Source organism: Rattus norvegicus, chromosome X (assembly GCF_036323735.1).
Source record: "Rattus norvegicus strain BN/NHsdMcwi chromosome X, GRCr8, whole genome shotgun sequence".
In the NCBI taxonomy this organism is placed as follows: Eukaryota; Metazoa; Chordata; class Mammalia; order Rodentia; family Muridae; genus Rattus; species Rattus norvegicus.
Window position 1 is genome coordinate 36023303 of NC_086039.1, and position 20175 is coordinate 36043477.

The window sequence follows — 20175 nt, forward strand, 5'->3', positions numbered from 1 at the left end:
TTTTTAGTCCACATTGGAGTGCTGAAAAGAGTCTCATGGCAGTGGAAGATCGTGGTAAGAGTAAGGATAGATGGATTCACCAGCAAGAAGTGAAGGTGTGCAAATACCACTGCTTTTGTTCTTTTGACCTTGTGTCTACTTCAGCAAAATGTTCATTCACAAGTCTGCCTTAGCTTTTACCTATGTCTGCTTCAATGAAACATTCCTTCAAGTGTCTGGTGGGTGGTGGGCTAGAAGGGAGGTGAAAGTGTTTAAGAATCATCATTGAGGGGTTGGGGATTTGGCTCAGTGGTAGAGCACTTGCCTAGCAACCGCAAGGCCCTGGGTTCGGTCCCCAGCTCCGGAAAAAAAGAAAAAAAAAGAATCATCATTGAAAATAGGTTTTGAGAACATTAAAGTTACATCTTTTTATTTCTACATCAGTCATAGTTAGCTTCAGCTGTCAACTTGACACAAACCCGGAATCATCTGAGGAGACTGAACCTTAACTGAAGAATATACTACATTGAATTGGCCTGCAGTTGTGTCTGTGAGATGTTTGCTTAGTTTCTAATTGAAGTAGGAGGGCCCAGCCCACGTGGGGTGGTATAATTTCTAGGCAGGTAATCCTGGGGGACTGCATAAGAAAGCTCTCTGATGAGGAAAGAGGGAAGAAAGGGGCAGAGGGTGAAAGGTGAAAGAGAGAGGATGGAGAAGGAGAGAGAAAGTAAATGCTAATAAACAGCACATCTCCGTGGTTTCTGCTTCAAACTACTGCCCTAGCTTCCCTATGTTATGGACTATAACGTATGATGAAATAAACCCTTTCCTCTCCAGGTTGCCTTTGGTCATGGCAGTTATCACAACACTGTCTGGATCACACTGTGGATCTCAGGACCCATAAAGTATGCAAAGGTGCTAAAAATGTGGCTATAACTAGCATTTATTTATTATCCATGGTCTCAGTATTCTATGAGCTGTCTACAAAACTGACAACCTGACTTGTTTGTTTGCCTATGATATGCATATCTAAGATATGGCAAGTGCATAAACTAAGGTATGGCATAATCTTAGAGCCTTTTCGATTCTTGACACCTATTTTGGATGAAGCAATTTCACACATAGTATATCCCACCTTCACAACGATGGGATTAAAGGGCTGAATGCTCGATGTCTAGATGAGGAATCAGACTGAGACATTTAAAAAGTACTCAAGTAAAGAGCACACCTTGGGTTTGAACTCATGACAATGGGATTTCCACAGGCCTATAGTATCCCTGTGGCCATATCCCTTCTTTGGTTCATTGAAAGGGTAAGCATAGGTTGTTTGGTGTCCTAAAGAGTGTTCTGCAGAGGACAAAGCCATTCCAAGAATAGCCTCCTAGTTGGCTTATGAAGTCTTTGGAGACTCGGGGCTATTTGAAACAAATATCTAGCTCTTCACTATATTTCATTTCTCTGTTATTGCAAAGCTCTACATGGAATTTGAGATTTTGGCAGTCAGTGATTTTTCTCAAGGAAAAGAAACATTAAAACATTTGTTCTTGGAAAAATAAATCATTGTATGTGACATGTATGCCCACATGTATATACAATAGAGCAATCTATTCAAGATTTATTTTTACAGCAAGGACTGCTGTTATGCAAATATACACAGAACCACTAATGTTTTAAAGACATATTCTATATAGAGAACCAGGAATGGAAGGAAGGGGACACAGAGAAAGCAGCAACCAAGGATTTCATAGACACATAGGACAAATCAACTTTTTCTACCAGGTGTTTCCAACCTTTTGACATTACAACATGACATGGTTCTACTCAAGAATTCCATGATCAAGTTACAAAAGAAATCACCAAAAATATCTCAATGTTTTAAGTAAGTTTATGGTTTTGTGCTGGCCTGCCTTCATAGCTATCCTGGGCACATGTGGTTTGGAGGCCAAAGTTTAGACAAGACTGACTGCTCTGTGTCTAAACTCTTTAAATGTTTTTGAATTAAAAGTTATATTATGACTTGAAAGCATATTCCATATTTTAATTTCACCTGTAGAGGTAGAGCCCCCAAAAGTCTATTGTGACTTCTTGAGTAATTATGATAGTGTAATTTCATGAAAGCATCAATGTCCCCTTAGTTTAAGAATTTGAATGACAATCACAGTAATACCAGAAGTCCTATAGATATCAAGTCTCATTTTAAAACTTTCTTAAAATGACTTTCCTCTAGGCATTGAGGATAAAAGTGCAGATTCATAGTGGGAACATATCTCACACTCTACTGGAACCTCACAGTCTGGGGTCTGGGGTTTGGATCTGTAGTATGGCTTGTAAGAACCAGGTGTAATGGAAAACAAAAGAGACACCAGGGGGGCTGTTTACTTTAGATCTAAGTCTTGAATGCAAAACTAACCTCCAGAGCCTTCACATGCTCTTGCACACCTCCCATTCTCAGACCCAAGCATGATTTCACTATGCTCAGCAGAGCCCTTGCCCCCACTCAGGTTTAATTATCATAACTATGGCTGCAAAAGCACATGGCAAAGATTACGGTTTCCATGACCTCACTGATTTCTGGAAAACACACTGAAATTACAGGAAAATACATGTATTTTTTTTCTTTCTGAGATTTAAGTACAAATCCAATCACACATTTCGGCTGCCTCCCTTGGGCCTTTTCTTCCTACCACCCCTCCATCCTCCAAATGCAGATTCTCTTATCTCTTTTGCTAGTACCAAATTCAGTAATCAATTTCAATGAATTCAGGGTTAACATATACAATCATTTATCTATGCTCTAAGTCAATAGATGTGTCTATTTGCGTAACCTTCTAACAACCTCAGTTGGATAAGTAAATTTTAAAAATGTAGACTTCTTTATTTTTATTTTTCTGTTTATGAATGCTTTTTCTGCACGTATGTATGTGTATCATGTGTGTCCCTGGTGCCTTCAGAGGTCAGAAGAGGCAGTCAGATCCCCTGGGACTGGAATTATAGTTGGATATGAGCTGCCACGTGGCTGCTAGGAATAGAATCCAGTTCCTCTGCAAGAGAAGGAAATGCTGTTAATCACTGAAATAACTCCCCATTTCAATTATCTACGTAATTGCAATTGTAGTCAGCTGGTACTATGGGAACTGAAAGAGACCTCAACTTTTTAATAGAGCCTGCTAATTCTGTGTCCATATCTGTGAAATTGGACCATCTCAGTGTTTCTCACCACACCTTGTTTTGTACCATGAGATTAATTCCCAATAGCCTATTGTAGGCAGATGGCTCAATTTATATGGCCTATTAGATGCTTTCTCTTTCTGAATCATGTTTCCTTTTCCACATTTTTATTTGCGATCCCATTTGTTTGTTTGTTGTTGTTTTTTTGTTTTTTTTATCGTGTCAAGCCAGGAGAGGAAGAGAGGAGGAGAGGAAGAGAGGAAGAGAGAGAGAGAGAGAGAGAGAGAGAGAGAGAGAGAGAGAGAGAGAGAGAGAGAGAGGAAAAGCGGAAGAGGAGAATGAGAGTGAGAGCGATCTCATTTGTTATCCTATTTGTTACCCCAAATACTCTACTTGCATTAACTATGGAGAGAACCTCAAACTATCAAAGAATCTATCAAAGGTTGAGTAGGACCACTGAAGAAGTTTCTGTTAGCCCACTGACTGAATGTGCAAAGCAGCATGGAGATGATTGGGGAACCCTTGGGAGCCCCAGAGCAAAGAGGGAGATTGTCACCTGTAAGTTTCATGTGAGAAAATGCATTAATTTTGGTTTCTCTTTGTCTCTTGCCCTCAACAAATCCAAGCAGCCCCTGTTGTGGGTTTTTCAAGTGTTTGCGTTCCAGTCATCCTACTACCTACTGTCTTCTCTTACTAAATAAAGTTAGGATCAGTTTTTTAATGAAAGCAGCTTTTTCACAAGAGGGATCTAAGTTTCCATTCCAACTTTTCCATTTTTGGTATAATTGCGCCAGCTTAAAATTTCTTTTTGAAGTTCAGTTCATTTGTCTGTAAATTCTGGGCAAAATGCTAGTTAGATAGATCATTCAATGAAAACATTTAAACACCTACAATGTAGTATTTATGTGCCATCCCCCCCAGAGAGCACAGTCCCGATTTGCTGCATTTTCTCCCCTTTTGACATTCACAGCATAGATGTGGGATATGGGGTCAGATACCTGTTTTCACTAGGCCCGTGACTATACGAAACCTCATTGTTTTCCTTTCACTATAAGAGGGGGACCCATACGTGGGAATTCATATCTCTGGTCAAGGTTAAGCACATAATAACACAGTTGCAACTATACAGAAAATGTTCATGTAGTAGGTGAGATATAAGAAGATTACAGTGGTTAATACTGACTGAGCCCTTTATGACATGTCAGATACTGCTTAAAACATTTTAAATATGTAAGCTTATTTAGGCCACCTGAGAATCCCTAGATGTAGTCACTATTCCTTGCTATTTTCATCATTTTTGTTTTAAGAATAAAGAGTACAGAAAGGCCAAATAACTTGACAAAGGTCACAAGGCTGATATAGAGTCAGAATGTGAAGCCAGGTGGTAGGAATGAAGAATCCCATGGGATTCATTAGAGTTTGCCTGTTCAAGGCACGGTCCATGTTGGAGCTTATTAGAAATGGAAAGGCTCTGGTGGGCCCACTCTAGACCTACTGAATCAGAATCTGCATTTCAGTGAGCTGTCTAAAGGAATCACTTTCACATCACAGAATTTTGATGAGCTAGCACTCCCCCCCCCCTTTCTTCCTTGCTTTCTTCCTATCCCCAAAGCTGCCCTTCTCTGAGTTAGGGCTTTAATACAGCTATTTTCTAAGGTCCAAGAATGCCTGGGCCAAAGAGAATTCAGTAAAATATAATGGATTATATCAGAAAAACTGGTATGTAAATGCCGGATAAACTCCGAAACACACACACACACACACACACACACACACACACACACACACACACGAGTTGTGATCATGGACAGTGCTGTAGGTCTAGACTCTCTGCCATCATAGCTACCCTAACAGACTCCGTGGACCTTAACCCATTGTGCATTTCTCATTGGCCACTAGGCATTATTGCTGACAGCTATGCTCTCACCCACCTTGCTAGTTCAGGAAGGAATTTGCATACGCATAATTGTTTTGTTTTCTTTCTTTCTTTGTTGTCATGGTTACCCATTCATTTGCATCTTCAAGCTTCTCTCATATTAACCTGAAAGTCATGCACAGCATCTCCTTCAAGGAGGAAAAATATCATGCATGAAGGGTGGGGGAGAATTCTGATTCCCAAGTGTCAGGGTGATGGTTTTAGATGAAGGCACCTCTAAAGTAGAACTGATTTTTAAGTTTCAGCCTGATATCACAATACATCAGGAGACCTCTTCCTCAGATCCTGGGGTGGGGGAGCTGTGCATCTTGAGTACATGCATGTCCCAGTGGTAGCAAATGTGTTTTGAGGCAGAAAGCAAGTCATTATTGTAATGTGAAATGCAGAGGCTCTGGCAGAATCTCTCAGTGCAAAGACGATAGGGGAAAAAACACATTCCTCCAAGGCAATTCTGTTCTTCCAGCAGATCCTGGGAAAAAGTTTGCTCATTAAGTATTTGTCTCTGATGATGTAAGTTATAGAAGTACAAAGGTCTTTGCACATTTCTTAGTTAGCTACCTCATTCGCATATGACTTTGTGCATTCTTATTCAGTCATGTATAGTACATGAACCACTCATGAACATAATGGCTCCAAGTACCATTTTATTGGTCACAGTTCACAGTGGGTGAATAAATTTAGTGGGATGAGTCTTTTGCTTATCCTGTCTGCTGGGGCAACAGTTACCCTAGATGCTTGAATACACTAGACTAACCAAGATGACATATTTGCATGGATAGTGATTGATGCAGATATTTGGTAGAAATCTTAAGTTGACCATAACTTTTGGATTTTCCCTCCCTGTGGCCTCTCTGCATGCCTTTGGTTTCTCTCAACATGATGGCTCAGTTTCAAATGGAAACAGTCCTAGGAAAGGCATAGTGTATCAGTCAAAAGAAAATACTGATTCAGAGAACTTATACAGAGAGTAGAAACAATAGAGTACATATGTGATATGGGAAGGGATTACTCCATTGGGTTACCTATAGTTAGATGGAATAGAGAAACCAGAATATATCTGCTCTAAGAAGCTAGACTTTGCTCAGAGGATAGTTTTTCCTATTATGGTCTCAGGTGTGAACTACCTTTTCTCCCTTGATACTTGTATCCCTTGACTGATACATGAAATAATGTCTTTAGTGTTATACATTTCTAATGTCTAATTCTATTCTTTTTCTCTCCTATGTATACTACATATCTATTCAACATTAAATGTGGGCCATTGGACTATGATACTTACCTCCATCTCTGTATTGGTCATCTGCTCATTATATGTCACTCTCCTTCCTTCTCTAAGATTGTCTCTCACTGTCACCGTAATAGCACTCCTGTCATGATCCTTGGAGATTTCCATACAATGCCTCTCTGCTGCAGTTCCCCCAGTCACTTTGTCTATACCTCGTCTGTACACCCCCATGGTCACACTCTGGAATTATTTCTAGTTCCTTTGCTTCTTTCAAAATCTCTGTTCATTGGAGACATCAAATCTGAGTACTTGTTTTGCTTTTGTAAAAGGGAGAGCCGAGGGATGATGAAATTTCCTGGAATATTTTTAATGCCTTCTGGCTTCAAAACAGGAAGGTTTTAAGCAGTTTTTTGAAGTGCTGCTTAACAGGCACAGGCAAGCTTCCTGCCATCTACTAGATGTACTGAGGTTTAGCATAGTGTGGAGCACAATAAAGAGGAGTCATGATGCATTTAGAGCCCAAAGGGCCCAGTTTGAGATTTACTTTACGTGTTGGCTAGTATAGTTTGTGGGGAAATTCACATAGTTTTTCTGATCATTAGTTTACTTATATAAAACAATGAAGCCATTCAGCTGAGTCTGCCTCATTGGAATTATTTTCATTTTTGAATTGTATTTTATCTTTTTATTGCATTTGCATACAGAGTAATGGGATTCATGCTAGCGTTTCCATATGCATGTGTCATTATCATAGGATTCCTTGAGGATTAAATAAAATGATACATACATGCCAGCTTTTGGTCTGAACAATGTCACAGGAAAAAACAATTTTAACAAAAATGTTCTTCATTTTAGAAGAAATGAAGATGGACTTGAAAGTTTGCTTGGGAAGATGCTGATGCGTACTGCTGTATGTTCACACTTGTTTCTAGTCTCCCATTCTTCCACCTTGGCTTCTGAAAGCTATAACAGTGATATAAAGAATTATCCATACCAGATACTATGCCAAGGCTATTTGCAAAAGTGGACATAGTTTTCAATATCATGGTGTTTTTAGCTGGTTTAGGCTAGTCATCAATACATGACTGTGAAAAGAGCTGCAAATAAAACATCATCTGGGAGGGCCTGCCCTAGGTAGATCTAACTTGGTTAGTCTATAGAGAAGAGAGTGGAAGGAAGGTGGCATTTAGATGGGGAAATGAGATGTATATGTTTTTCACTGCTGCCATACCAAATTTTAATAACTTAAAACCACATAAGTTTAAGATCTTAGTCCCAGAGGTCAGAATCTCTCAAATCATGATATTGACAGAGCTTCACTGCTTCTTGAAGTTCTGTGGAATCCATGTCTTTGACTCTTCTAGCTCTGGAGACCATATTTCAGTTATGGCTCCTTTCTTCATTTTCAGAGTCAGCAGCATACTATTTTGAAATCTCTCTGACCTCTCACTTCTGGTAATATCATCATGAGTCCCTCTCTGATTCTGTCTTTTCTGTCTCTGCCTCGTCAGACCCTTCTGGGTCTCTTGCAGGATTTGACCCCTGCTGAGCCCTGCTGATACATGTGGAAGCCTTTTGTTCCTAACAAAGGAGCAGTCTGGCCTGGTACTCTTCCTGCCTTTTGTCTTCTCAGCCTTTGTCTTTGAGATTTAGGCTGGTCTTCCTGGATTTCTCCCTAGTTAATACAGGGCACGTAGTAGGTCTTTTGTTACTGAAGTCTTGAGCCAGGGTTTCCCACTGTGCTTCTCAGATATTTCCTACCTGGTGAACTTGGGGTATATATTTTGTGAATAAAGCTACAGGAGCCTCTTCCTCTTCTTGCTTGACACTAATAACCCGTGTGTGTGTGTGTGTGTGTGTGTGTGTGTGTGTGTGTGTGTGTGTGTGTGTGTGTGTTTCTTTAATCCCACAGGCTCTCGCCTGATTCTTGGTGCCGTGTCAGTGCGGGCATGGGGCATTGACATGTCTCTCTATAACCTATGTAAGGATACTCATGATTATAGTTAAGTCTACTAGACAATCTAGAATATTCTCATCTCAGTAGAACCAAATCTACCAGTTTCTTTTTAACCATATAAAATAGTGTATTATGGATGTGGGAACGATCTGGCTGTGACATCTCTCACTGGTTAATCACTAGGGTTGATTTGGTTGATCTGGCTGGTTAGGCAGATGTCCCTCCCTCACCACTCTAGGTGCTCAGTTGAAGAGGACAATCTTTCCCAAATAGAGGTGGACCAGTCTTTTGATCACAGTACATGAGTAGCTGCACTTCATGCTAGAACTCCCAAACAAGCTCTTGAAAGGTAAAAGTTTTAAAGTTGCCTCCCCCCCCAGACAAAGTTTCAGAAAGAAAACTGGCTAGGCCCTAGAATTGTATGTTCCAGGAAGCCCCTCCTAGGGCTATAGAATAGGTAATTACATCTGCTGGTTCAAGCAGCTTCTCCCAGGAGCTAGTGGACCATAAAGTTGAACAATCTTGAGAAGCAGGAAGCAGCTTCTCCCAGGAGCTAGCAGACCATAAAGTTAAACAATCTTGAGAAACAGGGAGTTTCTCCTTGTGATTTTTCACTGATATTCTTGTGATTTTTCCAATGACACCACCCCTGCCCCCTTGGGTTGTGGCTTCTTCCTTTAAATACCCTTTCTCCCAGCCTCTCGGGGTCGAACTCCACTGCCCCTGCGTGGGATAGGAGTCTTGACCCCAGTGCACTGGTTCCTATGGATAAACCTCATGTGATTACAGCAAGGATGGTCTTGTGTGAGTTCTTGGGGGGTCACGTCATCCCGAGACTTGAGTGAGAGTCTCCCCACTCCGGGGGTCTTTCATTCTCAAGATAATATGTTATTGGGCCTATTCATATCATTCATATCTGAATAACTTTGATGGGAGGCTGTGATTCTATCACAAAAAGAAATGACATTCTATAGCCTAGCATGGCTTCCTATCATAGACTCATCTAGACACACAAAATCCTGTACACATCCATCCCTTAAGAATATTCTTAACAACTTGTCTCTATGTAGAGATGTACGGCGAAGATTGTTTATGTCTGCCTTCATGCTGCTTCTCTTGGCTGCTCCCTCCTCACTCTGATCTCCTCTCCTCTCTAAAACTTCTCCCGTCCATCCTTCCTTCTCGTCCAGTGACAGGCCTTGTTCTATCCTGTACCTGCCTTCACCTGCATAATGATATTAATCTACATATACTACTCATAAGTAAAAATAAATTTTAGTAAAGGATAACATGTGCTAAATTGAATTATGAGATTCAATAGAACATCTTGAAATGAAAAAAAAAAAAAACTGAAAGCAGGTCTGTGTGGTATGGGCCCAGACATTTGGAGGGTAGAACATAAATGGGCTAGGACTAGATCATAAGGATCTTTCAGGATGTGTCAAATGATTTTGTATTGGTTCCTGAAGCCATGGGAAAACATCTGCAGGCTTTAAATAGGGGATCTGGGATATTCATATTTATACTCAAGGAGATAATTTTGCTATTGCATGTGAAGGATGGACTGAAGGAGATAGGAATGGAGGTGAGTTGTGATGCATGGGGTTGACATGGAGAGAAGATGGAGGGTGGAGAAGAGGCATGGGAAGAAATGCAGTAAGATGTGAATAGCTCTTGGTCACTAAGCTTCAGTGAAAGAGAGATAAGTGAAGGATGCCAAGAGTTACTATTTGGCTTAAATCCTGCATACTTGGGATAAATGGTGATATCATTCATTAAAATAAACTATGAAGCAGGACCAGGCTTGCTTCAGATACTCATGAGTTTGGCTTAAGATGGTTTGTTTTGCACTACCCAAAGACTATACATGGACTGACCAATGGCTCCAACTGCATATGTAGCAGAGAATAGCCTTGTTGGGGCATCAGGGGAAGGGGAAACCCTTGGTCCTGCCAAGGTTGGACCCCCAGTACAGGGGAATGTCAGGGGTGGTGGTGGTAAGGGGGGATGGATGGGGGGACACCCTTAGGGGGGAGGGGGAGGAGACAGGGGGCTTATGAACAGGAAACCAGGAAAGGGAATAACATTTGAAATGTAAAAGAAATATATCCAATAAAAACAAAAAATAATGAGACAAATGAGTTGGTATATATATATACATACACACACACACACACACATTATATATATATATATATATATATGTGTGTGTGTGTGTGTGTGTGTGTGTGTGTATTCCTGAATGCTATGGCCAGTGTTATTCAACTGTAATTTAGGGCCTTATAAATAAGAAGTGACCACAATTTATATTATTAAATGTCATGGCCAAAAGAAAAAAAAAGATTGTTTTAGTACACTTGAGCCATCCACAAGGAAGTTGCAAACTAGCCATGGCTACTGGAGAAAGAAATTTTCATGCCATCTTCCTGTAAATGTATGCAGTACAGTATGATAAAACTGAGTTAGGGAGAATAGGTAGAGGAGACAAGTTGAGGACAAAGAATTGAGGAAGCACAAACTAGTAGCTTAGAAAGGGGCATGGACCACTCAGGAAACAGAGCCCAGAAAGGTAGAGGGGAATTCCAAACAAGCATTTCCTGAAAGCCAAAGGGAGTGACTATTTTAAAAATGTAGTGAGTGGCCATCAGTACCCAAACCATTCAAGAGAGGGGAGAACAGAAAAAAATGGTTCGAATTACATCACCAAGGAAATTCTCTGTTTTTGCTTTGAAACAAACAAATTTTATTGCAAACAGAAACAGAAAACTGGTGAATTTGCTTCAAAAATAACATGAACTGACACCAGGTCTAATGACCAGAGGAAGACCCCATGGCAGTGAGGACATCCCAGTTCAGTCCAGTTGAAGCTTCAGGACAGGCTGAGCTTGTCAAAGAGGTACTCAGCCAAGGCTTGCTCCGGTGCTCCCATCTGGCGCAGGTTGGTCAGGTAGCCGCCTATCTTCTTGAGGACATGGACCTGCTGATCCAGACAGTGTTGCCCCAGGAAGTTGCAGAGGTGAGCATCACCCTTTCCCTTGGCCAGCTCGTGCAGGTTCAGCAGACTCTGGTTGATGGTCATCTCCATGCGGAAGGCGCATTCCATGGCCCGAAAGCCCCCCTGCCAACTTTTGCGGTCTGGTTTCGCGATGCTAGGCAGAAAAACATGGCCACCACGCTTATTCTGCATGAACACAAACATCTCCACACTGGCCTTGCAGTCGTGTGACTTACTCAGGAAGAATCGCTTGAAATTCTCCAGGGCCACGTCATCACGGTCAAAGTAGAAGGCCATCGACAGGTACGAGTAGGAAGCCTGGAGCAGCAGACGGATATGGGTGTTGACGGCCTCCTCACAGCAGCGGTCATAGTTCTGTCGTACTTGTGAGGATGCTTCGGCCATGGCGGGCACTTGAACACAACCACAGTCTCAGCAGTACTTGTACCTCCTCAGGAAGGCAGAGCGGGCACAAAGGGCAAGGGCCGGCAGTCCAAAAGTCCCTCAGAAGAGCGGAAGCGTCCCAGTGGAGCAGAAAGCGGAGGCCGCAGGCGGCTCTGAGGCAGCCTGGCGCGACCACGCCGGAAGTAATTGTTGGCGCCTGATGATGACATCATTTCAGCCTTCAAGGAAGTTCGTAAGTGTAGGCGGTGCATGTCAGAATATTTCTGCCTTCATCTACTAAAGTAACTGAGTCATACAAAACAAAAAACAAACAAACAAACAAACAAACAAACAACAACAACAACAACAACAACAACAACAACCGTAGTGAACTCACAGGAACATGAACTATGTGGAGGCACTTTCTAATTTGGGGACCTTAGTCTTTACCCTTTAGCCCCCGGCTGAGTTCATAGGCCCCTCTTTCATCAGAGTTCAGAAGAGAGAAGTGGAGCATGCAACTGGGCAAGGTAGCACCTGTACTCCCAGCATTTAGGAGTCTAAATTGGGAGGATTGCTGTGAGTTTGAAGTTAGCCTTCACAGTGAGTCATAGTGAGCTCCGCATCAGCATGGGCTACAGAGAGGAGGGAGGCATAAACACTTTAAAAACAATTGAGCTCAAATAATTGCCAATTGATAACATAGGCAGCCCATTCATTTCTTTCTGATATGTCTTAATCTAACCCATAGGAATTAGCAGTTCTTACACACATACTATCCTAAGGTCCTGATTCATAATCCAACAAAACTTTGTCCTATTCATTGAAGTGTGCTTCAAAATAAAACAAGGGGAAAAAAACCTCACAATATAGCTCCTGTCTTCTCACATGCCTGAGAGATTGCATCCCCATTGTGTTCTTTGTAATTTCTTTCTTGGGTGTAAAAGTGTTTAAGAACAGATCTTTGTGTAGACAAAACAAAAAAAATTTTTTAAAGGGGAAGAGGATGTTGTTATTGTGGGAGGGATGTCTAGCTTTACACTAGAAGTTTGAGCTCCTCACTTGTCTCTAGAAAATCATTAGAAAACAGTTTCTTGCCACCAGTCTTTTCATTAAAAAAAGTGTGTATAGGGCAGGGGTATCATAACACTTGCTGCAAGTGAAGACAACAAAGAGAAGTAATGAGAGGTTTGAATGTGACTTATTTGGTAAATTGAGAAGCAGAGAGATCTGCCCAATTTCACCTATTGCCAACAAAATGCACTTACATGTAGAGAAGTTATGTATAAGAATGTTTATAGCAAGTCTCTTATGCTGTATAACAAATGAGTCCCAAGCAAAAATTCATGCTTCTGTGGACCAGCCTTTAGCTTGGGTTCAGCTGAATTGTTCTATTGATTCAACATAACCACAAGTAGCTGCTCTTTTTCCCAGACCAGAACAATGTAATTGAATATTCCTAAGTATGAGGAACAGTCACAAGATAGCCAGGGATATCTAGCAACAGATAAGTGATGCAAAGTCATCTCTGGCTTTTGTATTCTTTCTGTCCATCTTCTGAAAAGTTCTCAGAGACTTGAAGGGGGTGATATAGATGTCTCATCTGTGGCTGAACATTCAAGCATCACTTACCACTTTGATCATTATGAGCCTCTGCAGTTATTGCTGCCCACTGCAAAAAGAAGCTTCTCTAACGAAATCTGACAGCAGCACTAAAGTACAGGCATAAATATAGTTATTTGGAGGACAGTTTGACAGACACATCATGCCTATTTAGCAAAACAACAGCAATGCTTTCCACACTAGGACCTATGGCCTGCTCAACCATGGGCCTATTGACTGGGTTTACAGTATCAGATATGAATTCCCTCTTGTGGAGTGGTTCTCAAATCCAATCACAAAGTGATTGCTGAGGTTTTAGAAAAGACTCAGTGGGTAAGAAAATTTGATGTACTATCATGAAGAACTGAATTTGAATCCTTGGACCCATATGAAAACCTGAGAATGGCAGTTCAGGCCTGTGACCTCAGTACTGTGGGGAGCTGAAACAGGAGGTTCATTGTATCTTGCTGGATGCCAGCCCAATCCCAGGTTCAGTAAGAGGTCCTGCTTTAAGGTAATATGATGGACAGCTATAGAGCAGGACACTCAATGTCCTCCTCTGGCCTCCATGCATGCATGCCCTGGTGCTACCACCTGCTTATACATGTGCACATGTATGACTCATACATATGACACAAAATTAAATAATAAGTAATTAAAATAAAAAAATAGTTGTTTACCACCATAACAGACTTAACACTATTGTACTAGGGAGCATATATTGTTTGACTGGTGTATATTGTATGCAGGATACACAGCTGAGAAAAACCATTGAGGGCAATTCTCCTCCAGCAGTCCAGAACTGTGAGAACTAGCCAGAAAGGAGAAAGTGCCCAGCTAATGTCCAGCTTGATAGTTTTATGTCTTTTGAGCAGTGTGTGTGGTATGTTCACTCCTTCAGCAATAGGACATTTTTAAAATGATTTTTAAGGGGCTTGTAAGATGGTTCAGTGCTTATAAGTACTGGATGTTCTTCCAAAGGATCTGGGTTCAATTACCAGTGCCCATATGGTAACTCACAATTGTCTATAACTCCAGTTTCCTAGCCTCTGCAGGCATCAGGCATGCATTTAGTAAACTGATATACATGCAGGGCAAAGTACTCATATACATAAAATGAAAAAATTCTAATTAAAATTATTTTCAAGTTTAAAAATTTTATTTTTAAAATTTGAACAGAAAATTGAGACATGGTCTTCCACCATAGCTTAATTGATAGACTGCTTAATATGCAGAAGGCCCTGCTTTGATTTCTCATACCTCCAAGACAAATAAACAAAACCCCCAGATAATTCATGTGTATATAATACAAAAATTTAAAGATATGAAAGAATGAACAGTAAAGGTTTCATTTCCCTTTTAATTTTCCAGATTTTTATTTCCTGTCTAAGATAGCAACTACTGCTGTTCATTGTATATTTCTGGAGATTTTTCTATATATAGTCAACTAGTGAATATACTTTTTCCTTCAATAGTAAAGTAGTTTATACTGCTGAATATCATAACTACATAGAGTTATATGTACTCAGGCCTAAAAATATATCTTTTTATATTCATACAAATATGTGTTATATACATAAAATAAAAAGTGTTCTGAGACTATATATACATTTTTAATCAGGACATGAAAATTTGTTTAAGTTAGAATTATATGTGATCTCCAATCTTAGTTTCCAAAATGCTGGAATTACAGGCTTGTCTAAGATCTGTTTTTTTTTAATGACTGCCTAACATTCCATAGTAGGATTGTGGTGTAAGTTGGGAAGCTGATCTTCTAGTGATAGATATATAGATGATTTCTACTCTGTTGCTATTACAAACAAAACTTCAATAAAGAGTTCTCTACACACATTTCTTGTATATACTCAAGCATATGTGTTTATCCAATCTGAATTTCATTTATTTTGATTTCTCTTTTGTGTTGCACTGTGAAGATCGGTATAATTTTGGAAGTAAGGTAAAGGAATAGAACATCAGAACAAAATTCCAAATATACAATCAACCCAGAAGGAGTAGAAGCAATGGTTAAAAGTTAGATTCCATGCCATGTAACTTACTAGTTCTCAGATTCCTCATTGAAAAAGGATGGATCGCCTCTCTGTGTTTTACACATAAATGGATTAGAATCTGGAGATACCTGTAAACAGCAGAGCTCAGATTGAGAATATCTATTGTGGGGTTGAAGAGACGGGTCAGCAGTTAGGATCCAGGGTTCAATTCCCAGCAGCCACATAAATGACTCACAGTGGTCTATAACTCTAGTTCCAAGGCATTTGACACCATCTTCTGGCCCCAGAGGCACCTGCAGGCATGTGGTGTATATCAACCCACACAGACACATATAATAAAATAATAATATAACATAATAATATAATCTAATAAAAACCTATTAAAACAAAAAAGGAAAATATTCATCTTTCAACTTCCAGTTCTATGTTTTTTCTAATACACACTTACAATGTCTTTCCTCACTGTAATATTTTTTAAGAAAATTTATTAAAAATCCAAACTGATGGTTTTCAGCTCTGCCTTGCAAGTTGGTAGCATAATTCAGAGCAATGAAGAAACTGAATGTGTGTTCTATTTCTACTATAGGGATTGCAGAGTGAGGGAAAGACAGAGATGGATATTTTTTAAAGCTCAGCCAAGGGAATATTTGGCTCCCCTTTTAATAAAACATAAACTAAAGGTAGTGGTAGTGGCTGCTCTCTTACACAGAGATGCACATGGCTAAAAGAGATTGGATAATATTGTGAGTGGAATAAGATTTTCAGTAGAACTTTGAGACAACAAACTGAATAAACAGGATGCTTTTAAACTGCTTTGTTTCAAAACAAGGCTAGGGGTTTGTCTCAGTTGTTAGAATGCTTGCCTAACACACATGAGGCTCTGGTTCGATCTCCAGTCACTATTCAAACTAGGTATGGTGTGTATGTGTACCCTCAGTACTTGGGAAGTGAAGGCGGGAAGTTGACAGTGATTCCTGATTACAAAGCAAGTGTGAAGGCAGCCTGAGTTATGTGAGAGCCTGGCTCAGATAAACATGAAGGGGTGTCCTATATATTTTACAAAGATAAAATGGCTGAGATTCACACACTCAGGCCTTGCTGTGGCATAAATGCAAAGCTTAGGTGAAGTCAGCTGCATGCATGCACATTTGAATGTCTTCAGAGAATGGCCATTTTAGGCTTATTGGGAGAGAGAATGGGAGTGAGGCAAAGAAGCAAATGAGCCAGGACTTGTGAGACCAGAGACTTGAAGCCAGAGTTGAGCAGTGCAAAAGGAAACCTATCAGATATAAGAGCACACAGATCCAGAGTGATGTAAAGAGCATTGTTGCTGCTATTTAATGTCTTTCTGCAGTTAATGAGTCAGTAACAAAATGGGGTCATTTAGAAACATTTATATGGTAGGAAACATAACTAACACTATAGTGAACAAAAACATTACCGTCAAGAGGTTAGAGCAGCACTTCTGGGATTATTTCTTCAACTTTCCCATGCAAGGGCACTTTGTTGGCATAGTGTGATTCTCTGACATTTTCTCCCCTGAGTGTATAGAGTGGCTTTCACAGTCTGAGCAAACCAGTCTATAAAGTACAATCTAGGGAAACAAGGGAGAAAGGTATTCTTGTGTTGGGAGAAATATTCCTAGGATCAACTAGGAGACTTTACCTATGTCCAAATATGTTTCTCATTTTATCAGTAATATATGATGGGTGAGAGTAGACAAATACATATGTGTGTCTTCTCTTCTTCTCACATATTTATGTGTACATATATATATGTTAGTGTGTGTGGGTACAAATGTATGCACGGTTGAGTCCATGCATGTATGTGGAAACCAGAGTTTGATGTTGGATGTCTTCCTCCATAATTTTCCACTTTATTTACTGAGGCAGGCTTTGTTGCTGACACCACAGATTGCTAATTTAACTAGTCTAGCTAGCCACTTCTCCCTGGGGATTCCTTGTATTCATATCTTGAATGCCAGGATAAAAATCAAGCTGCTATATCCATTCAGCTTTCGCTCAGATGCTAGGGATGCAATTTGTGTCCTCATGCTCAAACACTGTACTCTCTGAACTATTTCTCACTTCTCTCTTTCTCTTCTCCTCCTCCTCCTTCTATTATTATTATTATTATTATTATTATTATTATTTCACATAGTTATGCAGATTTAAACCTTCTGTGTCTGATGCTAGCCTGGAATCCTTTATTTTTTCACTAGGTATGTGCCACCATACCCAGACTGTTTGATCTTTTGATATAGTGTCTTACTATGTATTCCAAGCTAGCCTGAGAGTTGCTTAAGAACTTGGGTACTGACTTTTTATTATATTTTTATTATTTAAAACGATTTTAAATTTTAAATATATTTTGATCATATTCTTCCCCTCCTCCAAGTCCTTCCAGATCCTCCCCCTCCTTACCCAACCAACTTTAAGTCCTTTCTCAAAAGCCAAACAGAAACTAAATACAAGTCCCCCAAAAACAAGAAAAAAAATCACCCTAAAATAAAACATAACAAAATGGGAGCACCAAACACACACACACACACACACACACACACACACACACACACACACACACACCCTGTAGTGTTCGTTATATGCTAGTCAACTACCCCTGATCATGAGTTATGTCCTAGAGTGGTTGATCTACCCAGTATCACCCCATTAGAGAAATCTGTTTTTTTTTCTCTCCTGGAAGGTACAAATGATCGCTCAGTTGTTAACTTAACTTCACACTAGTGGCTAGGTTTTCACTCATTCATATTATATATTAAGATTAAATAAAAACTATTACATCAATTTTAGGTAAGACAAACAGAAGGAAAAGAGACCAAGAGAAGGCACAAGAGTCAGAGCCCCACCCATTCACACACTCAGGAATTCCATAAAAACACTAAACTGGAAGCCATAATATCTATGCAGAGGACCTGGTGCAGACCTGTGCAGGCCCTGGGCATATGTGTGCCCCAGTCTCTGTGGGTTCACATGAGCTTTGCTCATGTTGGTTTAGAGGCCTTGCTTTCTAAGTGTCTTCCATCCTCTCTGGTTCTTACACTCTTTCCAACTTCTCTTCCGTGAGGTTCCCTGAACCTTGAGGAGGGAGATTTGATGGAGAGGGCTGAGTGCTCCAAGGTGCGTCATGCTCTGCATAATGTCTGGCTGTGCGTCTCTATACTTGTTCCATATGCTACAGGAGAAAGCTTCTCTAATGGTAGTAGAACAAGTCCTTGAATTCATGGTATTTCCCCATCTCAGCCTCTTCAGTGCTGCAATTGCAGGCCTATACCACCATGTCTGGCTCAATTTAATTTATTCTTAGAAACCTTGTCATGAAGTGTAAAGATGTTGGACTTTTAAAAAAATGATTAATTTAAATAAGAATGTATAATACATTCTGTCCATACCTAGGATTTTTTCAAACTAGTTTCATAGATTTAAAAAAAATATATCAAGTCAATGGGGAGGATACTTTTCTTTAAGACCTATGGAAAGTAAATACATGTAGTTCATAATACAATATAACATTACAAGGAAAAATAATATTGGTAGGGATGGTAAAGGAGAAGGCAAAGGGGTAAATTTTCATAAGATGAGTTCTTTGGTTTATACTATTTTGAAATTTTTCAGTTTGGGAGGGTGTGTGTGGCTATTTTGTACTCTAGATATACTTAAATAGCTTACCAACCACTTTCAAGGTACGAAAAAAAAAAGATAGACATGAGAGCGCTTTGAAACAAGTGAAGTTGTATGTGCAGTGTGTAAAAGCTAAAGGAATTCAAATTGTAACCCTTTACCCCCGCCCTTTGGCTCTCTGTGCAGAGCAGAACATTTGGGGCTCATTCAAACATGATCACCAATTCAAATTTGTCCCATATGATATGCTCTCACAAGAAAATGAATGTTGAGGGCAATTGGTGAAGCTGTATCACTTCTTGTAGAATATTTGCTGTGCTTGGCGAATGAGAAGATCAATAGATTGGGCGCAAGAGGGAGTCAGTTCTGAGTGATACAATCTCTCCAGAGTCATTATGACGAAAAGTCACTAATTGAGCACTTGTTACATGGCACATAGCTATACCTGGGAGTGGTGAGCAGGGGATTGAGTGCTCTTATTGGGTTGTCATTAACCACAGTCACCCATTGAGGATAGTCACATTGGCAACCCAGGCCAAATGAGTGTATAGAGAAGAGGAGATAGCTATCCTGTAGGCTAGTATATGTGTCTATCATGACATAACTGTTGTCTTTCGAATTTCTTGGAAAAATACAAGTTTTTAATGTGTGTGTGGGGTGTTAATAGGATGTATATATAATTTTATTCAGAGAATTAGGCCATTGTGTTTCTTATAAATACTGTACTGAAAGTAATTGATGGTTAACTGCAGCAGCAAAAATTCTTCAGTGTGTAAGAGACAGACAACCCTCCACATCACAGAACATGGAACAGTTGCATTAAAGCGAAAGAGGTGCTTATGTAATTGTCCCCTTTCGTTATCCAAACTGGCATGCCTCATTGTTCTCAGCAACCTGGTAAAGGCTCTTGGCACCATCCATTGGCTCTATCCATCATTAGTATCAAACATATCTCAAATTATTTTTTAGACAGTTAAACTTAGTACTTTTCCCCAGGAGTTATTGATTCATTGTCCTTTGCCAGGAACTGATTATATGTTAAATACTTTGCTTAATTTTGTGAAAATTTTTGAGTCAAGTCAAAAATAACATTCCCCTCAAGGAGCCCTCAGCCTAACAGGTAATAAGATATATGAAATAGTTTTGAAAGATAAAGTTTAGAATCTATACCATTAAAATGTTACAGGTGGCAATTTCAGGAAAATATTTGTTAATATTTAGTAAATACTCACTTCCTTTAAGCTAGCAATTTAAAATTCGTATTCTAAGGATCCTTGAGCCT

General features: G+C 39.9%; 1 protein-coding gene across 1 annotated transcript; it reads right to left on the reverse strand.

The window, feature by feature from the left end:
• Positions 1-10984: 10984 nt before the first annotated feature.
• RGD1560203 (similar to ferritin heavy polypeptide-like 17) lies at positions 10985-11853 on the reverse strand. The gene has a single exon (XM_039100351.2). It carries the CDS (start codon positions 11663-11665, stop codon positions 11135-11137), a length of 531 nt encoding a protein of 176 aa, XP_038956279.1. The 5' UTR covers positions 11666-11853; the 3' UTR covers positions 10985-11134.
• Positions 11854-20175: the final 8322 nt, after the last annotated feature.

Bases quoted from the DNA above. Each gene is read 5' to 3' on its own strand.
- RGD1560203 (XM_039100351.2), bottom strand. From the start codon at position 11,665: ATGGCCGAAGCATCCTCACAAGTACGACAGAACTATGACCGCTGCTGT.